Source organism: Colius striatus, chromosome 23, assembly GCF_028858725.1.
Source record: "Colius striatus isolate bColStr4 chromosome 23, bColStr4.1.hap1, whole genome shotgun sequence".
NCBI classification, from domain to species: domain Eukaryota; kingdom Metazoa; phylum Chordata; class Aves; order Coliiformes; family Coliidae; genus Colius; species Colius striatus.
In genome coordinates this window covers 5,456,173-5,477,122 of record NC_084781.1, presented here as the reverse complement: position 1 = coordinate 5,477,122, position 20,950 = coordinate 5,456,173, and the positions used below count along the sequence as shown (strand labels likewise).

The 20,950-nt window shown below is 47.7% G+C and overlaps 2 protein-coding genes across 2 annotated transcripts; one reads left to right on the top strand and one right to left on the bottom strand.

Moving 5' to 3' along the window:
• Positions 1–42: 42 nt before the first annotated feature.
• On the top strand, positions 43–10,055 carry POU2AF3 (POU class 2 homeobox associating factor 3). Its single transcript, XM_062013912.1, has 6 exons — positions 43–175; positions 2,984–3,056; positions 5,041–5,158; positions 7,396–7,453; positions 8,983–9,209; positions 9,717–10,055. The coding sequence occupies exons 1-6, from the start codon at positions 43–45 to the stop codon at positions 10,053–10,055; spliced, it is 948 nt and encodes a 315-aa protein (XP_061869896.1).
• Positions 10,056–13,274: 3,219 nt separating this feature from the next.
• Positions 13,275–20,839, bottom strand: LOC104556019 (NF-kappa-B inhibitor delta). Its single transcript, XM_010199691.2, has 7 exons — positions 20,762–20,839; positions 20,007–20,153; positions 18,502–18,553; positions 17,936–18,102; positions 17,489–17,605; positions 14,020–14,184; positions 13,275–13,615 (listed from the first exon to the last, which is right to left on the bottom strand). Exons 1-7 carry the CDS (start codon positions 20,837–20,839, stop codon positions 13,544–13,546), a joined length of 798 nt encoding a protein of 265 aa, XP_010197993.2. The 3' UTR covers positions 13,275–13,543.
• Between the last annotated feature and the right edge of the window lie 111 nt (positions 20,840–20,950).

The following is a 20,950-nucleotide window of genomic DNA, read 5'->3' as shown; positions in this document are numbered from 1 at the left end:
CCCAGCTATGCTGCCACCTCACCCTACTCCTTCTCACCGTTCATGACTGTGGCAAACGAGCTTACCTCCAGAACAAGCCACCTCTTGCCAGAGCAGCCCTCAGAGATGTTGGCCCTTCACGATAACGGTGCCTGGGCAAAAGAGGATGCAAGTCCCGTCTGGGGGATTCATGAAGGCCGGAGAACTTCTTGATGAGAGATACAAGCTGGAGGAAAAGAAAAATGGACCGTTACTGAAGCAAATGAATTACTTGTATGCTTTTGCTAAAGCTGGTCTTTCAAGCAGATGATGCTAAGAACATGCAGTGCTTTATACTCTGTTTAGAAGTACAGTCACTTGGGTATATCATATTTAGCTTATAGTGGTAGCTACTGGTGCCTTATGAAAGTCATTGCTCACAGTCCCACTGTGCTACAAGTTAAATACAGAGCCTGAAAAATATCTGCACTCCACTGGCCTTTCCTACAAACAAGGATCTCAGGTGCTTCTTTTCAGATGCTGAGAAAATAGGTTGGTCTGAAGAGATGTGAGAAGGCTGGGGAGCAAGACAGGGACTATCTGTCGCTTGCCGATCTGCACACGGGGAATCCATAGCATCCCTCCCACCTGCCATGCACAGAGCATCCTCCCCAGTTTCCCTCTTGCCCTGAAGAAAACACAGAGCTGCTCCCACCCCCTTGCCAAGGGGCGCTCACCATGGGGCTTGCTGCCCGGACAGGGCCGATTTGCATTCCCAGGGGCAAGCTGGGGCCCGTGGCCACTAGAGGTAGCTCTGCACACACAAACTCGCCCCGGCTGGCCCTGACAAGCGCAGCCAAGCTGCGCTCACGCCCGGCGGAGCCTGCCGGCTTTGCCTCATCTCGTCCCCTGGCACCCACAAGAAGCAGCGACAAAAGTCTCGCTGGCAAAAAACAAGAGCTTTCCAGGGTCTGAGGGTGTGTAGTGATGAGATGCGTTTTTCTTATGTTTTCTCCACAAATCCTGGGGCTGATGGAGTGTTTGGAGACTTCTCAGCACTCTCCAGGGATCATAAATGGCAGGGAGGTGACAGGATCGTGCCCAGAGCATCGCTTCATGCCTGCAGTCGCCTCTCTGTGAGGGGAACGTGGAGTGGGGACATAGTGCTGTCCCTAAACACAAGCATCAATATGAGACCCCACTAAACAAGGCTGCAGAGTGCTGCCAAGCAGGTCAGGCCAGTCTTCTACCCAAAGCCTTTCCTTTTACAGGCATGCCACCTAGCACCCCTCTACTCCAAGAATGGCCCTGCACCTCTGCACACATGCAGCATCTGTACAGGTCCCTTGTTCAGCCCATACCTGGCAGACAACATCTCCCTGGCTGTTCAGGCACCCACAAACCCAGGGTATGTGCTGGCATCAACGAGTGGGACAAGTGCTCTTGTTCCACAACTCACAGCACTGCCAGGCTGAACTGCTGTCTATGGGTGCTGCTGCCAAGCAGTAAAGCAGTCACCAGCAGCTCTCTCAGCTGTACCTTCTTCAAGGGCCTCACATGGATGTGTTCACCAGGGTCAGTCTGGCTCTGTTCCTGTCAGGCTCTGAGGGAGAAGCAGGGACAGTTTTTTGAGCTGTCTTGGAAGTATTTGACTCACTCTGACACCCAGCTCTTAACCAAGGCAGGCTTTCTGTGAGCCTGGACAGGCTACAAAACCCAGGATGTGAAGGAAGACCCTGGCTGCGGGTGCTTCATGTTTCCTTCAGGCAGACAGCTTGGTCAGGACTGGAGCTGAGCAGCCTGCCAGCTCTGCTCTGTGCTCTCTGGGTACAGAGGGAAACATTTCCCCAGCTCCCAGGAGAGCAGGCTGTCCCACAGCCTCACTGGGCTCTACCCACCAACCTTCAACGCTTCAGTGGGAGAAGCATCCCTGCAGAGCCAGAAGCATCCCTCCTGACCTACCAGGAGCTGCAGAGGCACATTTCAGCACAAGGAATGGCACTGCCACTGCGACCACTCCCCACAGAAATCGAGTGGGTTTTTTCTACTTAAAGATTCAGCTGCAACAATGGCCAGACTGAGCTGCTAGTAGATTATTAACAGCCTGGCCTGCTTTCTGCCTCAGCCAGCTATTCCCAGGGCACGTCACAGATTGCAGGGAAATCCTGCAAAGGTAACCTAAAAAATCCACCTACGTCAGGATTGAATAGTGAGTGATTAAGGGTTATCCAAAATCCCTGTCGTCCTACCACACACTGAGACCCCATCACCTGCAGCACACGTGGCAGGCCGGGGCTGTTGCATGTCAGAAGAGAGGGGCCAATTTGTGCAGCAGGAGCAAATAGTCTGAATTAGGGGAAAATAAACTCCAATATAAGCCCAGCATCTGGTCTGAGGGAAGGGAGTGCTGTGAAAGAAGCGAGGTTCAGGTAGTTTCAGTTATCTGGGTGCCCAAGGCAGAGTCTCTGCTACGCCATGCCTGTCCACTGCCATTTTGGCCCCAAAAACTTCATATTTAGCCTTAAAATGTGAAAAAATGTGCAAAACCCACCTTGGTCCCTTTCAGAGTCCTCTCTGCAGGTAGCAAATGAAATATGAGAGGGCTGGAGCCCAGCCTGCATGTCTGAGGGGAAAACACTGAGCTGGATTTGAGGCATCAGCTTTGTTTGGGGCAAGATGGATAAAACCCCGCAAATGTCCTAAAAGCAAAGAGTGGGGAGGGTGGGCCCTCTGAATCATATTCCCTCAGACCCTTTGCTAGATGGGGATGTGCTCAGTTTCACAAAAAGATAGCCCATTTTGTGGAGCCTTTGAATATTCAAATTGAAAGTATCGCGCAATCATTGATTGTCAAATCATTGGTTTCTAGAGGTTTTAAATACTTGGCATTAGGAGAGAAAAACTCAAACTTATACCTGTAGGGATAAAACAATAATATTGTCAGGATCCACCTGGCATTGCCACCGGGCAAGCAGGTCCCTTCGCCCCCCCCCATTTTAAGCCTCTCTCCTCTTGCCCCCTTCAGCTGCCCCGGGGCCAGCGCTGCGGCTGCACCGGGCGCCCGGCGAGGCGCTGCCCGCTCCCACGCAGGATGTCTGGTAAGCCCCGTCGAGCCCCCCCGGTCCCGTCCCCGACACCCCATTTCGGGGCCGCTTCGGGGTTCGCCGGGGTCACTTGGCGAGCGAGGCAACCTCGCCTCCCCGTCGAGGAGGAAGCGGGGAGGGCGGGGAGGAGGAAGGAGGGGAGGAAGGGCTTCTGCGCGCCCGGAGCCGGCCGGCGCGGGGCCGGGGCGCAGCGGGGCGCAGCGGGGCGCGGGGGGCAGGACCGGCCTGGCGAGCCGCGGCCACAACGAGCCGCCGGCGCCCGCTGCCGCTGCTCCTCCGGCGGCCATCCCCGAGGGAGGCGCCGGGCTCCAACGCCCGCAGCGGGGCGGCGGAGGCGGCTCCTTCAGCCTGGCACCTTCCGCACGCAGCCCGTCCTCGCCACGCCGCCTGGCCCCCGGCTCACCCTCCGCACCCTGCTGCTTGGCTCCTCGTCGCCCTGCGCCTGCCATCCAGAGCAGAGCTGGCCGTGGTGGCCGCTCGCTGTCGGCGCTGCGCGGGGCGGGCGCGGGGTGCGAGGGGCGCAGCGCTCTGCCGTGGGAGCCGGGGCTGAAGACTGACAGACAGACAGCCCCTGGGATGTAGACATGCCCGTACCTCACCTGCTAGTTTGTCTGTAAATTGCTTACCATGTAGCCCAAATTGCTTACCATGTAGCCCAAATTGCGTACCATGCAGCCCCTAACCTGTCCCGCTGCCCCTGCGGATCAGAGCCGAGAGGCTGGATGCAACATCAACCCAAACTTACTAGCTCAGGTCTCTCCCTGACCATAGGGAGGCCTGGTGACAGGGTGATCTCGTTAAATTCAACCCTTCCCTGCCCTTGTTTTCTCCATCTTGAGTTAGCTGAGCAGAAAGAACGCATAAAAAAGGAGATGAATAATCCCCAGCTGCACAGCTCAGCAAACTCCCCTCCAGGCAGGCCTGGCTCAGCCTGCCACCTTCCAGAGGCACCGGTGTGCCTGTTGCAGCATGTCTGCTGCCCAGCTGCCAAGGGGCAGCAGGAGGGCTGCGTGGGGGCAGACACAGGGGTGAAGATGCTGTACAGCCATCAGCAGTGGGGAGAGGTTACAACAGGAGAGGACAGTGCCCATAGTGTGGGATTTCTCTATGATTTCTTGGATGTGTGGGTGCAACCCCTGTGTCCAGCACAGTCTCCTTGCTGCACACAGCAGCAATAGGATTGGAAACCTGCAGCCACCTGCCTCCACTGGGAAACAGCTGACTGCAGGATGAGAGGCCACTAGTGTTTGTAGGGCCTGCTACTGGATGGAAATAACAGCAGACAGTTAGGACAGAAGCAGAACTACCAGGGGCTTTAAGTATTTTACCACAAATACAGCAAATGATGTTTCAGAACAGGTAAATTCTTTATCACTTCCTGGACTGAAAATCCCTCATCAGGTAATGACTGATGATTGTTGATTCACTTTGGCTGGATTGAAGACATCCTGAGTACTTGTTTGCAATAAATGAGAGCTGTACAGAATGAAAAAGAATAGATAATCTGGGCTTTGCAAGAAGTGACTCATGAAAGCAGTCATTTTATTTGTGTTCTGTTTAGTCCTCTAAATAGCTGCCCACATGTTCCCATTGTTTTATTCCTGGTCTTTATCTGCCAGATGAAGTGCTTCCCACATTCATTTTCAGGTCTTAAGAGTGGCAAATGTGCTAGGAATTGAAACAAATTCAACAGTAGCACCAGATGGAGCTTGGTGTTGGGACACTTAGGGGGAAAGGGGCAAGGTGCAGGAAGGAGATAGAAAAGAATAAAACAGGTATGATTACTGAATGTAATCAACACCAACTTCTTCATAAATGCCTGCTTGTCACAAGCTTGAATGGCAGGTGTTGGAAGGCTATAAACTGTGGTTATTAGTGACTTAACAGTAACCAGTTAATCATGTTGACTCTAAGCAGACTCCATGCCAAAAAACATGCTGGACTTGCAGTATCTCTGAAAGTGTCCCATCTTGTAAAGTGTTTTTCCACAAATTCTTGCAGGAAAGCCCAAGGTGTATCAAGGTGTTAGAGTAAAGATTACAGTTAAGGAGTTACTGCAGCAGAGAAGAGCACGGCAAGCAGCAACCAGCGCAGCAGTAAGTAAGAATCCTTTGGTGTCTGCCTTGTCTTTTCTCTCTGAATCTTTCTTTTTGCCAAGACTGTAATCTCTGGGACAAGGAGACTCCAAAATCTGAATGTAGCAGGCTGGTGAGGATGGGGGAGAGCAACATTCAGACAGGTTAACTGCAGCAGTGATCTAAACAGTCTGAGCCGTTAGTCCCGGGAGAAAGCAGGACTGGTGCTCCAGAGAAGTAACTCACTGTGGGATGGAGGGCCCACATGGACAGTTATCACAGCTACTCCAGTATCATCATGCAGGATGAGCAAGGCAGGCCTCTGGTCACAGTCCTCTGTTTCAAACATGGCTTGGCTGGGCTGAAGCATGGACCAAACTGCTTTCCAGCATGAGGAGAAGCATATGCCTGAGGCATGCCTTCGACCGAACCTGTGAAACTTTGAGAAGCAACCAGTGCAAAGCTTAGTCACACTTAAGCTCTCCCAGCTTCCCCCTTTTCCACAAGTCTCAGCCACTCTGGAAGCTGTTGCAGTCTTTCCTTTTGTTCAGTCAGCTCAGTGAGGAAATAAAGGCACCAGAGGCATGGTGCCTCCAGCAGCAACCCAGGCAGTGCAGAAGGTTTGGGACTGAGCAACAGCCCCAGATTTTGGCTTGCAGAAAGGAAGAGAATAAGGCATGGGCAAAGACCCATTAAGCAGGGCTCCATTCTGGCTCCTTAGTGTATTATTCAAGTGTGCTTGATTGAATTTAGGTTGCCAACGCTTTTCAGTACCAGCTGGGCAGCTCCTAGCACCATCCCTCCTGAGGGAGGGCACAGAGATCTGTGTGGATGTACACACACATGTACACTCTCACTCTTTCAGTCTTTGTAGGAGTCCTCTAGCTCCAGCCACTCTAGGGATTTGCATAAAGAGGTTGGTAACTCATTACCTTTTCCTGGTTCATGACACTACAGTTTTGGATGGCATTCAGATTTCTTCTCCCACCTCCTGGACTTGCTGCAGCTGATTGCACAAAAAGCCAGTCAGCCTGCAAGACAGAGGCAGAGAGGCCTGGGTGAACAGTGCATGCAACTGCTGAGTTTTGGAACTGCTGGGTCACTCCTCCCCTCCAGCCCCAACAGCAGCAGCCTCTTCATTGCAGCCAGGCAGCACAGGGCTGCAGGGAACTGGTTTTCACTTCCCACAGCAAGTTTACACGGCACTTGTTTTCCCACACAGGAGAAAATGAGAAGTGGCAGTGCAGGAGGCTACCTGTAGGATCTGCAGAAGGTACATGTTGTCTGGGCATGGTCCCAGCTGTTAGGGCAGGCAGGGTGAGGGGCCTCTGTGCACTGAGAAAAGCTGAACCTGAGAACTTCTGCTGGTGGCATGGCTCTGTCTGCCCTGTTGCACATCTGCAGCGGAAGGGAAGAGAGGAGCTTTCAGCTCCGAATAACCACCATTTAATGAATTAAACACACAAGGATTGCTGGGAAGTTGTTGCTAGGGAAATAAGCTGCTAACTCAAGAACATTTTGAACAAAGGAAATAAAGTGGGAGTCTGTATGAATTAAAACTGAAAAAAAAAAAAAGCCCAGTATTTGAATTTTCAGAGTAAAATCCCCTTCCCAAATAACAACCACCAAACCTCCCGTTGATTTTGGGGTAGAGTTCTCCCAGCCAGTAGGTCAGGTCCCTAGAAATGAGACTGTCTCTTCTTCATAGAGCACATAGCTGTGTTAGGAGGGGAGCAGTGTCAGCACCGACCCCAAGCACAGGGACCCAGCCATGGGGATAGCTGCTGTTGTCTTATTAGTCATGCTGTTAGTCATGTGTCATGAACTATCGCTACAATTTGGTTAATTACTTGTTCTCACTCGTATTTATCTCTACAAATCATTTGGGATATTTCCACTGTGGAATTCATGGTCCTAGAAATGGACACATTCATTTCAAAGGCAGCCACATCTCTGCTGAATCAGCAACAACAATGCAGTAGGAAGAGCACACTAGCAGGGTGCTGTATCAAGGGCTTTACACCAGGTTGATGTTGTGTTCCCCCAGTGCTTGTAGAGGCTCAGGGAAAAGTCATACTATGCTTGTTAATCTTGTCCTGTCAGTGTTAGGGAAGCTTTCAATCTCACAGCACAGCTGTGAGGTAAATAAGGTTTACATAACTAGATTGAAGTGACATCTTGACTTACCTCAGTGTGCAGAAGAACGCTCCCTGTGTTACAGTATCCGCAATTCCATTTCTTCCCTTCTCTCTGGTCAGGTTTCTTGGGGCAGCAGCAGCATCCAGTTTTCAGAGTCTGTGTCTCCTCCTCATCCAGGTTGGTACAAAGCTCATCCACATGCCCCTTCCCCCGCCCCCTTCCTAACTTTTCCCACGGTCCTGAGTCTTTCCAGCCGTTTGTTGAGGCAGACACTACCAGATAACTAGGAATGCAGCCAATCAGCACCTGAAAGGAGCCCATGAAATGCAGATGAGGATGCATATTACCCTCTTCAGGAGCATGCTCACATGCTGTCCTTTGGGCAGTTTCTTTTCCCCAAGGCAAGGAGTGAGATCCTCTTCAGGAAGGGATGCTCATCTCCCGGGGAACAGCACTGCTGGCATCACCTTCTCCAGGCTGCAGCCTGTGTGTGCCATTGGAGCTAGAGGGTCAGGTTGCCCTGGAGCACTTGGCTAAGCCCCAGCAGAGTTGGCAGTTCTCACTCCCCTGGCAGCATCCATAGGAGTGAGAGGAACATCAGGGTTTCAGGGACACAAGAAGTTTCTTCCTCCTGTATGTGAATATCTGAGGAGAGCAAAAAGGAGCAGGGGGAAACCCACGTTGGGCTAACAGATCCTTCAATTATGCCACAGCCAAAGCAGAGACCTGAAAGGTTAGGCAAGTGTGAATATATACATTATATGGACAAGGAACTTATTAAATCATCAACATTTGGGAATCAATTTGCTTTTGTCATTACAGAAATGTGAGACACACAAAGCTTTTTCAGGCTGGAAAATCCCCACCTGTTTATGTGTTTTGTGTGCTTCTCATTTCCTCCCCATGTCCAGCTAAACACTGCCACCTTGAACCTGCAAACAATTACAACTGACTCTACCCATGTGTTCCACTGCCTTCAGACCTGTGCCACTCCATGTGGGCAGGACTTTGCTTTTAAGTGTATTGAAATACAGCATGAAATAACTGTGAGACGTCAGATCTGCTGTGAGCTTTCAGACCCCCAGCAAGCATGCTGCAATACAGTGAGAGTCTCACTCTGCAGCTTTTTAAGAACTCATACCTTGGCCAGTAACACTTTGTGGATGCAGTGCCATGTTACTGCTGAATTGCTCCATTTTGTCTGCTTAGCAGTTTGTCTCCTGTCTGACTGTTTGGAAGACAAATGAGACAATTATTCTTCTCTTATCCCCTCTTCCTTCAAGTGTAGCTACCCTGCAGCTGAAGACTGGGCTAGGCAAAGGCACAAGCCATTTCCAACCTGTGAAGCATGGCAAGTGTCTGGGTTTGTAAACGGTTAACATCTGAGGGGAGGCCAGTCTGAAACTCCAGCTGGAATCCTGTCCAAAAAGGCTGGAACCAGAGGAGTTTCCAGTGTTATTAAAGAATTGTGGAGCTTTCCAAGGGAACTAAAGTTCCCCAAGTTATTTGTATGCTTTTAAGCATCTTCCTCCTGGTGTCTGCTTCCCTAGAAAATTCAGCCAGAATTTGAAGGACCTTCTTCTTTGTCTAAATCCACAGGAGTTCTGAACATATGAAAGTTCTGAACCCTGATCTGGGGTAACACCTGCCCTTTGTGAAGACAGATACTGAGTAATCTGCTACTGTCTGTTTGCCTTCTCTCCTAGCACCTTTTGATGCAGAACCCACCTCTTCTGTTCCCAACTATTGTCCATCATGGCAGTTTTCCAATTGTCTCTCCTGTGAAGAAAGCTCTAGCTATTTGGAGCAGCTGGTAGATTCCTGTCTTCAGACAGATGCATCCTTAGACCCAGCCTTCAGTGCTTTCCAGACGTCCTCACACTACACCTCAGACGCCTTCCAGCCAGTCTCACTCTGCTTAAATCAGAGCCTGGTAAGCTTTGTGTCCCAGGGGAGGAGCTGCAGGTGCACTCAGAGAAAAGATGAGGAAGGGAGTTGTGTCCTGGGGCAGAAGAAAAGCAAGCTGACTTGGAAATGTGGCTGCTTTTAGAGGCATGAATAACTGCCACAGCAATGCAGGATGCTCGTGTGGGCTTCTGCATGGTTTCTCCTCGGGAGCAGTGAAAAGGGAATCCCAGATAAACCTAGAGAGAGGCCAAAGAGTAGGGAATGTCCCTTCTGCAGATCCTGTAGATGTATGCAAATATAGCTCAGTCCCTGCTAGTGGTTGTCTGACTTGCAGAGAAGCTCCCTGTTAACACTACTGTCACAGAACTGCCTCTTGGCTTTAAGCCTCCAAGGGCCAAAACTACTCCTGGGGCAGTCAGCCTCTCCTGAGAAAGGCAAGTGTGGGAAAGTGTGGAATTTTGTCTTCTGTCTGCAATTCCCTGAACAACACCCTGAAACATCCTGTTTGGTTTTTTATCCTCTCCAACTCCAGGCTGCTGGATCCCCTGGGTCAGCTGATCTGTCCAGCCCATTAAATTATAGCTGCTCTCCTCCTCAGCTATCTCCTTTCACCCCGCTGACCCACAGCCCACCCTCTGCTCTGGACACCAAGAGCTACAGCTACCCTGAGGAGGAATGGTCCTACCATACCCCCTCCCCATACCCTGCCTCTGCCTGCTGCTGCACAGCCTGTGGTTCCCAGCATGTGGACAACAGGGGCGCACAGCGCTTCCCCTGCCCCAGCACGGACTGCATGGACTACCTACCACCCATGGCCATGGCTGATGACTTCTTCAGAAGGGATAGGAACTGTGACATCTGCTATAGCTAATGGGGACTGTGGTTTTACACATCCACTGTACCCAAATCAGATTAATTGCCCATGAACTATGCAAAGTTGTGCTGCCTAGCACAGTCAAGTTTGTTCTTCACTACTCACACATTCTTCTACGTGCCACTGTCACTACATTAGTCCTCCTGTCTTGTATGGTCAGAGGTGTTTTGTTGTGGCTCTGCTGGTTTGTTGGTTGGTTGGGTTTTTTCTCTTTGTTTTTCTTCTTGTTATGTAAAAAAATCCTAAGCTGCCTCACCAAACCTGTCATTAAGCCATCTCTTTTTGATACAAATAAATCATCTGGTGCACATGCTGAAGCCTGTTCATTCCTCATGTGCTAAATGCCACTACTCTTCTCTTCTGCTAATGATCCAAGATCCTAAATTATGGTTTTTTCTAAGTAGATAATGGGAAAGTTATCACACTTGAGGATTCCTTGTTTCTTGCATAAACCCAGACCTTCCTAGACTGTCTCTCACCTCCTTTTAATAGCATTTGGTGAGACAGACTGCCAAGACATCAGTTTCTCAGCTGAGCACTGTGACTAGAAAGAAAGAAGCATCTCTTCATATTAAATCCAACAGAAACAACAACAAAAAACTAACCTGTGAGGACAACTCCATAAGTTAACTAGCTGCATGTTCTCCTCCAGGCAAATCCACAGTTAAGGGAAAAGCTTTCCTCTGCCCAGAGCTGAAATTACCCATATGGCTGAGGATGCAAGAGGCTTCCCTTGAAGTTCTATATGAGCTAAAAATGGCTTTATTTCGATGTCCAGGACAGGTCTCTGGACAGGACATTTCATTTTTCCTGTTCTAGACGAGGAGATTACACAGACATTGCTATACCTGGTACCTTTCCAACATCCAGTTCCGTTCTATTATGTAAGGTAGCAGCTTGCTTTGGTGTTTTTTCTCCAAAACTTGCTTTAAAATACTTTCACAACAATATCCTCCCTTCTCTCCTGTTGTTACCTGATTATCCTCAGAGTTGACTCAAGTGATAAACACATTTGGTCACAGAAAACTTATACATTGGAGTTAACAACCTGCCCAGCAACAAAGAGGAAGAGTGAGGATACAAGACAGTAGCTTGAGTCATATCTCCAACAGAGCTGGCACAGCACTCCTGAAATGCTGGCATTTCCCCAGTCCCTGCCAGTCTATATAAAACACCTGTTTATACAAAAGTGAGCATCACCCCATTCTTACAAAAGCAATGAATAACTGCAGGAGTAACCTGCAGCTCTGGAGAAAATAAAAGGTTCTTATTTTCCGGTTCTTTCCAGTTGCACAAAGTACTTGATCAAAATGTTTTCCTTGCCAACCAACTGGCGACTTTTCAATGGTGCCACTTTAGAGCATTTGTTTGGTGATAACAAGCCTTTGTTATTAGCAACTTATCCAAAGCCACAGGTAGGAAGAGATAAACTGAACAAATAAAGAGGTATCACACACTGCCAGTACTGCTAAGGTTAGGAAAGGTACATTTTCCCTGAAACGGTTGTAAAAAATTGAGAGGTTAACTATGAACTAAGGTACTGTTCAAACCAATGAAACTCACCCCAGCACAGGTGACTTACCACTGAGGCCACCTTTGAGCCATAAAAGCAATTTTCTTGATACACAGGATGGGAACTGGCTGGCTTGACAGAGAAAGAGCAAGATGCTTTACACGTATGGAGAAGCAGCAAGCTCCAACTGTCTTGTGGATCTAGTCCAAAGACAATACAGACATCTTGTTGAACGTGGCTGCACTCAGAGCAGGGCTCTAATGCATGAGCTTTGGGAAGCTGAACACTGCCCATAGAGAAAACGAATCCTTCCTGAGTTCTTCCCTTTGCAGATCTCTATCAACTCTGAGTAACGTTGGCTGCCAGGCTTGTGCTTTGTTTGAAGCACATCCATCCCTCCCCAGCCAGCTGAAACAATGGAGAGGGAAGCTGCCCTAGAAAACAGCTCATGTATTTTTTTTCACTTGTTGTAAACAGAACTCTGTCATCTCACAGACATTTCCAGAGGGCAAATAGCTTTTTACACTTTCCCTTGTCCACCACATGCCACGTGTCACACTGATTACACACTGGTCACAGTGTTACAGTTTCGTTGTTAGGAAGTTCAAGAAACAGGTATTTTATTGACCATTTTGTCTTGACACATAGTACTAACTCACCAATATGGTCAGCACTCACTTCAGGGCTTGTTATCCCTTCAAAGTAAGAAAGCACATGCTTTTGCTGGCCTATGCCCAGATACATGCAAATTTATGCAAACACATGCAAATACATGCTTGGGTTTTTTTCCATCAGCAGATGTTGGCAGGTTTGTAGATACAATAGTAGTGAGAAGCAACAGCAGAACAGCAGAGAAGGGTTGAGAAAGTCAAGATCACTGCATTTCTTAAGAGCTTTTGTTCAAGTCTGCTAACAGTTGTTTAAACAGTCCAGATCTGTGAGAGTGACGAGTCCTTTAGACAAACCTCATCCCATTGAATTATTCAGTGGGTGATCAAGGAAGTTACTGCAGTGATTTAAGACATTTGCCCTTCGTCTTATTGTTCAGTCTTGTTAGAAAAAAGTAACCTGTGCAACATTGAGAAATCAGCAAAGTGTAACTCAGAATGTGTACTGAAGAGGAGACACCCTCTGTGCAAGAGTTGTCAAAACATGGCTTTCACTCCCTTCAGGCATCTGCCTTCAATCCCACTGACCTGTCAGAGACACTGCTCCCAGTTGATTGCACAGCAACTTACAAATCATTTCACAGAAAGAAGAATCAATTAAAATGCCCCTTTAGAAGAGAAGAATGGGAATGGGAGAGAGCTTCCCACATTGCACTCTGACCCTGCTGCACACAGGCCCAAAGGTTTTCTACCCTGTCCAAAGCTGTTGAAGACCCAAAGGAAGCCTCTGTCTGCTCCACATGATTAGCTTAGGTGAGGGCTCAGCTTCCCAGTCTGAGATGCTTCCAGAGCTATTCTTTGCTGTCAGAGATGGAGATCTGGATTGGGTCAAACCAATTGGAGAAACCTTCTAACTGAGAAGCTCTCAGGAACCACATGAACCTGCCCTGCTGAGAACCTGCCCCATGTACTTGCTTTTACAAGCATCTATTTTCCTTTCTTGGGCTGGGAGGACTGTGGCAATGGACAGCTTCTTCAGCTTTCTTCCACAAAGTGCAGAGAAATGGAGTAGCAGCAGCTTGCAGGAACCCTCACTTGGAGCTCTTGAGTTTGGCTGTCCATTCACTCAGGTGAAGTACAGCCATAGATGATGACTCAGGCTGACTTGATCTCTTCCATCCAGTCTTTTCTCTTCAGGTTCCTGCATTCTCAGGCTAGCAGGGATAATGGAGGTAATTGCACATCACAAAGGCTGGTTTAAAGACTCTAGGAGTAGGGGTGTGTTGGTTAACAATCCTCACAGTTTTTTTAAGAGGTGATGTGCAATCAGCAAGTTGAAAGCCATTCCAGGAATGTCAAGCAACCTAGGATCTGGCATTTCGGTGGCAGGAAACGAATGCAGATGCAACTCTCCCTTTCTTCAGCATATGCCTAACCTGCCAAAAAATGTAGAAGTTCATAATGCATCATCTGAAACCGTGCATGCAGACACTCCAATACATACACACACAGACTTGTATGTATACATCTAGCTAAATACACATATATAAACATGGCAGAGACTACAATGAGTTACAAGAGCCTTTTCATACCTGTAGGGATGAAAGCCCATCATCTCTTGAGATTTGCCATTGAACTACAAGAACTACACATTGGTACCTCCCCAAACGTATTTGGAGGCTAATGGCTGGTTTGTGCTCCTTGATTAGGGAGGAAGCCCCAAGTCTACACCACTGTAACCTCAGATACAAGTCATGCAACCTGTTCTCTTTGTTCCCCCGGTATGGACAGCGAGTTGTAGTATGCACAGACGTGTTAGGAAGCAGTAGCAATCACATACTTGATCTCCAGCTTTTCCAGAGGGAGCCATGTGGATTGGCTGATCATTGTCTAGGTTTCGGATGCTTGGGTCTGCCCCGTGGTCAAGGAGCAACTGGACAATTTCTTTCTGGTTCTTGTCACGAGGCAACGCCGCTGCCATATGCAAAGCAGTGTTGCCATGAGCCTAATGCAGTGGAAGAAAAAGGAGAAAGGAAGAGAAACTTCCTGATAAGCTGTGCCACCTACTCAAAATCGCCCCAGAAACAGAGACCTGTGAAATGAGAGCTGAAGAAGCCTGCTGGGCTGAAGAAGCCGATTACTTACCGAGAGGTGAGGGAGTGTCTCTGCTCTGTTTCTCACACGTGTGTGAGAAAGGAGATTTATGGATTCAGATCTTTCTCTCTGATAAAGCACTACAGATTGGGGGGCTTTGATGCTTTGGGTACAGATAACAAATTGTCTTGTATCAGCAACATTCCTAACCACTCTGCAACCCCCTGCTAATTTGTACCCTCACATAAGCAGAGATCAGATGAGTTATTTGAGAGATGGACAGATGCCATGTAACATCTGTGTTTATGCAGAAGAAACCATAGGAACTATTTCACCTCACAACACACATTATGCCATGTTACTCATCACACATGGGCTACACAAGGACTTTGTGTATCATGGACCAAACAGAGGTGCAGGTAGCTTGGCTCTGCAGCAGGAGAAAGAAATCCCACTGGGCTTCAAACCTTCTCCTGGTTCCTCTGCAGAGTGCTAAAGGTGGTGCTTGGCTTTATTTTCACGGTGTCATCATAAGTAGAATCCTGAGATCAAGAGCCTATTTCAGCACATACCAACTTCAGCTTTTTCAGGGACAGGGTTTGCACAGACACAACGGACAAATTGTGTTGTGAAGCTACGGCGGGAGCGTGGGACGGAGCGTGCTGCAATTTGTGGCAGAGAAGCCCTGGTATCACCAGACCGTGTAGAAATCTGTGCCCCTGCCTAGTCAGGTATGACTGGTAACGGTTTTAAATGAAAAAAACCTAATAAGCAAATGCATGAGGCAAGGTATTTTTAGTCTGCAAGAAGTCTCATTCAGGCAGTTGTGTATTTTTTCTCTCGGAAACGATCATACGTTTGTCCTGAACTCACAATGGCTGGACACAAATTGCAACGTGTGTTACTATTCCAGGCATTAAAAGGAATACACACAGTTTTCAGGTCCTATTTACCACTGAGACATCAGGGACACTGAAACACAAAACAAAACACAAAAGCCTTACAGCTGTTCTGGGACAGGCATTTTTTCATGAGCCCTGAACAAACAGATCCTTGTCAATTTTATCATCCCATGGAGTCAAGGTACAGTTACAAGTTCTTTACAGGACTTCTTTAAATGGAAACATCTCTATCTGCTGCATCTTTGTGGCAGGAGCATTTGATAGCTTTCAAATCCAGTCATGATGCTTAAGAAGACATGGCAATCTGACAATGCCTGATCTTGAAGCCTCCCATTGATTTGAAGAGACCTTATGCACCAGTATGTGGGCTCTAGGAATCCTTCAAATGAAAAACACCTCAAAGGCCTTAGTACTTTTCTCCTTGTGAAAAGGATATGTATTTGGAATGAGACAACCACAGCAAGCTGTGGGTAAGCCAGGAAAGCCAAGCCATGGACTCCAGCATCCCTGTTTTCTTGTTTTCTTCATACTTGGAGGAGTTAAAAAGCCAGGATGAGTATCAGACAACATTGCCATCATATTTCTCACTGTTCCAAACAGCTCACCAACAACACTGAAGGCTCCAAGTGATCCTATCACAGTAGGGTGCTCTCACAGGATTGTGATCAAGAGACAACATCAGAGCCTCACAGGCAAGATAGCACCTGCCAAATGGGTCTTAAAAGATATAGAAAGAATGTAGTGAAAATGCAGTGTAAGGTCCTTCTCTGCACAGAAAAACAAACCCAGTGTTTTACCCACATACACAAAGGAAAGTATGTTTCCTCCAGTCCAACAGAAATCTGCAGAGGAGAAATAAAACTGAAGCTCACCAGTATTTGCTTCCCAAGTGAGCAGCTGCATTGACAGAAAAAAACCAGTTCTTTTCTGATGGACACAAGCATGTGGATGGTTTAGGGAGTACAAGCAAGGTGAAGAGACTGAAACTGTTGAAATAAAAAGCTAATGCATTGACTCTCTCAAAACAGGGAGCCCTAGCCTTGTCCTCCCCTCCTTCTCTCCTTTTCTGCTCAAGAGTACCCTTTTGCACAAGCAACCAGAATCACCCACATAGCACTGCTGAGAGAGGGCAGATGGTCGAGATCCAAGGTTCTGGCTGATGGTGCAGAGTGATGTCTCAGCTAAGGCACGGGAATGTCGAGATTTTTTGCTTGGGAGGATTGGTGAAGCTGATCCAGCTGCAAGATAGTGTCACCGCTTGGTATCTGCTCAGAGGTGAAGTATGGGGCAGTGAGGGGATGGGTGACACTATCTTGCAGTACTGGGACAGTTTCTATCTTGCTTTATTCAACCTAGGAATGGTTGTGCCTCCAAAAATCCCATGCTAAGGAGCCAACGTTAGCAAAACTTCAGATGAGTAAGCAGGGTTGGATAGAGTGCCTAAAGCAGCTTCTGGACACCCCAGAGCCAGAGGTGGTCGACTTGCCACAGTGCCTCGGCTCCCATCTGTTCAGCAAGGTGTGCCTCACTTCAAAGAGCTGTTTTTCCTCGTGTTCCACCTGCCTGGCACTCTCAGCCACTGGTTCACTGCATGTAGCTCATGTCTGTCTTCTGTCACTGCTCCTGGCAGCTGTTAGGGCTTGGTGGGCCCTGGGTCTAGTTTGATTCCTCAGGCTCAAACTTGCACGCAGCCGCCACAACAACCAGTCACAGAGACAGAAGACTTACAGACAACACTGAAAGCAGAGTCATCATCTCCCTTACTCCTAGATTCACGCTTCCTATGGACAGCATATTTGAAAGGAGAGATTACTTGCTACATGGTTGCCCTAAAGAGCTGTTTTTCAGCGTTACACTGCTGCCAACAGCAAACCATTGCATCACTGTAGATCTCTTTTCTCAGTCTTCAGCCTAATGTAATAAAGTTCATGTTCCCCCTCAAGTAACCGCTTCCCATGTCCTTCCTCTTCCCTGGTTCTTTTGCTCTCATTCTCTCAGTTTCTGTCTGCTGGGAGAGGGGCCTGTGTTTCACAACACACCTCAGACACTGCTTTCCAGGATAAATGTCCATTGACTGGAAAATGCAGGTTCAGGTTAAAGAAGAGAAAGAAAAGTTCAGGTACACAAACCGTTCCTCTTTCCCTCCAGAAAAAAAAGTGTGTGGGAAGAGAATAACTGGTTTCTGCAGGACCCCACAGATGTCCCAAGGCCTGCATGCAGCCTCCCACCACAGCACAGCTCTTGCTCTGCTCTCAAAACCTCCTCTACCTATGGATGTGCACACAAACCCTGTCCATGCATGGCCTGACTCACCTTGTTATTGACAAAGTCCTTGGACTTGAAAGCATTCAGCTCCAGGAAGTATCTGAGCAGTGAGATGTTCCCATCCTGGACTGTATAATGCAGAACAGTTTTGTTGCTTTTCACATCCTATTGAAAAAGAGAAAAGCCAAACAAAATCAGAAATGTTCTGCAGAAAATCTGAAGGTATAAACTCAGTGGAGAAAAGTCCAGGGCAGGGCTGCAGCAAGCGTGGAGCGTTCCCTCCAGCACCCCCTCACTGCCCAGTGGTTACCTCAGGCTGCAAGAAGGTAACTCCAAAAGGCAGCAACAACCTACAGTCACTTGAAAAGGGAAGAGGCTTAGTCCTTGTGTCAGCAGTTCATTCCTTCTCCAGTTGTACAGTTTGAGCATAGCACAGGCAGGGCAGGGGAGAGGTCTCACACAAGCAGCCTATGGATAACCGAGCCCGTCTCTTACCCGGCTGTAGATGGAGGCTCCCGTCTGCACCAGGAGCTGGATACAGGATTCCAGCTCTTTGCTCTGGTGCTGAAGGTCTTTCTGCTGCTCCTCTGTCCATGTCTGGCAACCCTGCTCCCGCAGCAGGGCGTTGTGGGCCAGAACAGCACAGTGGAGTGGTGTATGGCCTGGAAAACAGGAGGGAGATAGCGGCAGTAGCAACAAAAACACCCATGCACAGCGAGGAAGGGAGGACTGGCAGGGAGAGCGTGTGCATCCCTGCACGTGCACTGCCGAGGCACGAGCACGTTTCTGGTTTCAAGGGTTCCATACTGGCTGTATGGGCACTTTGTGGTGTATTCCAGCAGGTGCTCAGTTCCAACTGTGCACTGAATCACCACCAAATCCTCAGCACTTCTGATTTCTGCAGCATTTAAGCACACCGCAACAACTCTCCCCCAGGCGGTTTCTAAGGCCACTCTGACCTCTGAGCACACCACCCATGAGGATCCATCAGTGAAACAGCCAGTATGGTGTTCTGACATATTTTAATTACCACTATAAAATACCTGCACAAAGGGTTTTACCTTCAAAATCCTTCATTTCTAAGTCAAGAGGGAAACCTAGTGACAGTATAACCTAGAAACAACAAAGAAATGGAAAGTTTCAGTGCAGCAGAATACCACCCAAGCCAGTAACAAAACTTCAAAACAGACAGATAACTATAATTTAACTACAAACTAAGCCCTTATTTGACATCATATTTCAGTGCTGTGAATCTATGGCCTGACAGGGACATTCAGAGTTACACAAGATGATTGTGTTCCCTAGTTCCCTAAACTAAGTATGGTATCCTATCAGATTCTTCAGTTCAGAACAACAAAATAAAGTCAGTGCCCCCAGTTCAAGAGTGTTAACCTCCTCACTTTCATTGTGGATTAAGCAAAGGCACCAGTAACAGCAGTTCTTACTTAGTTACTCTTGGTAAGCAAGGGTGCAGAGCCTAGAAAATAGTGATCTGGAGATAAGCATTGCCTGGATTTAGCAGAAAGTGAAAATTTTAACTCTTTAACTTCAGGAAATGAAAGATTTGATGTGATGCTGCCAAGTAGCTCCTTGCCCATATTATTACAGGAAACACATGGGTTTTTTTTCTCTGAGAATAAAGCAATAGTCTTGGCTCAGAGTTTTGGCAGTACAGTGACTCATCCAGAACCATGCCAGGTCAGACAAGGATCAAGACAGAATCCTTCTGATGAGAGGTTACCCAGAATGGTTAGGACCTGGGCACTCTTTTCATAGCAATAATATAATAACAATGATAATATATACAGATCAAATATTGACAAGTAGTTCTGAGCTGCCTGATGATTAGAGATTAGGTGTTTAATCCATTAGAAAAAAAACACAACTGGAATAAAGAGAGAAACAAACTTGAAAGCACTTCATGGCTTTGACTGCACAGAGAAGCAAGCCTGAGTGCACTGACTCTTTATGTCAAGGGAAAACAAAACTCCCCACACAAAAACCAAACCTCAAACCACCATCAGGTACTCCAGGAGGCTTTGTTGGAACCATCTGATCTAACCCACTTTTCCTGACTGAATGGAACACCTGTTTTCCAGAGAACTCTCAATGTTACACATTAACTGTCCGCTGGTGACTTCACCCAGGGCGTGTGCAAGGCAGAGCTAGTGAATACTGGAGATGGACTGCCAGGGTGCCAGGCTCCCTCTGGCACTGCCACTAGCACAGGTAAACTCAGCACTGTCCTCAGGTAAACTTGGCACAGTGCATTGAAGCTGCCTATACTCAGTCCTGACAGGAATCAAGGAAGGCACATTTTACTACTTCTGATTTTATAGCCAATAACTAAGCATTTAAGAGGCACGTTCCAGAATGCTTCTCTCTGCCATACAATCCCTCCAAAGAATTCCTACAGTGCCTTTTCTAACGTGCTAATTTGCTCTTTGGTCACTTTTTATTGCTTACTGACATCTTGCCCTCTGAGATAGATATTTAAAGACATCAATATTGAGAGGCTTTTCAGGTTTATATTGCTAGCAATTAAAGCCATAAAAGCTTTTCCTACCTGAAGAACTTGAGCATAACCATATGTTGCAGCAAGATGTAAAGCTGACTGCCCTTTGTTGTCTACAGCATTGACATCTGCTCCTGTCTGGATCAAATCATACACAATAGCTGGTTGCCTGGCAGTGACAGCCACCAGCAGAGGAGTCTGAAAATAGCAGCACAGCAGATAAAATATGAGAGTTTAGAGACTGATGCTATCATAAAACAAGGAACAGGGAAAAGCAGTCTGGGCTGAATAGTATCCAGAATACCAAGGGCTGTGGCACATAAACCAAAGACTGCTCACAAACAGATTTTGAATCCCATAAATTAGGACCCATGGCATCACAAAATGGGGGGAGTTTCCCAGGCCCTGCTGAATGCCCTCAAGTGCTCTTCAGCCATAATTTGTATGACAACCCAAGTCCAGCATCTTTGAGACTGTTCATGTCAGCTCCAGCACTCCTAGCATAAATCTGTTACTCATAAATCCTACAGCCTCAGAGACCACTGGCAATATAAATATATTTGCCTGGATCAGTGTTGTCTTAGAGTGCTGTATGAACCATAGGCTGAAAAGAGAAAAAGCTTATTCTCATCCCACCTGATTTTAGGATCCTGACAGAGTCACTTAAACAAGGTGTATCAGTGCCCAAGGCTTCCTTTGCAGTAACACAGACATGGGTTTTTCTAGGCATCACTTGCTCTCAGTCACCCTAAAGCCCATGCCCATCCCAAACACCTTTCTTTGCAGGAGAAAGTGGTCCATATTACCTTTCCTCTGTGTTCCTTGGCATCTAGTCTTCGCAGCAATTTCATGCGCTCTGCAGCTGCCAGTGTAAACGCTCTCATACCTTTAGCTGCATAAATATGTAGAATTCTAAGACAGTAAATAAAGACACTGATCACTGCTTGACCATGAACGGCCCTGAGAGCAAACAGTTTTATGGGGTAGCATAGCCA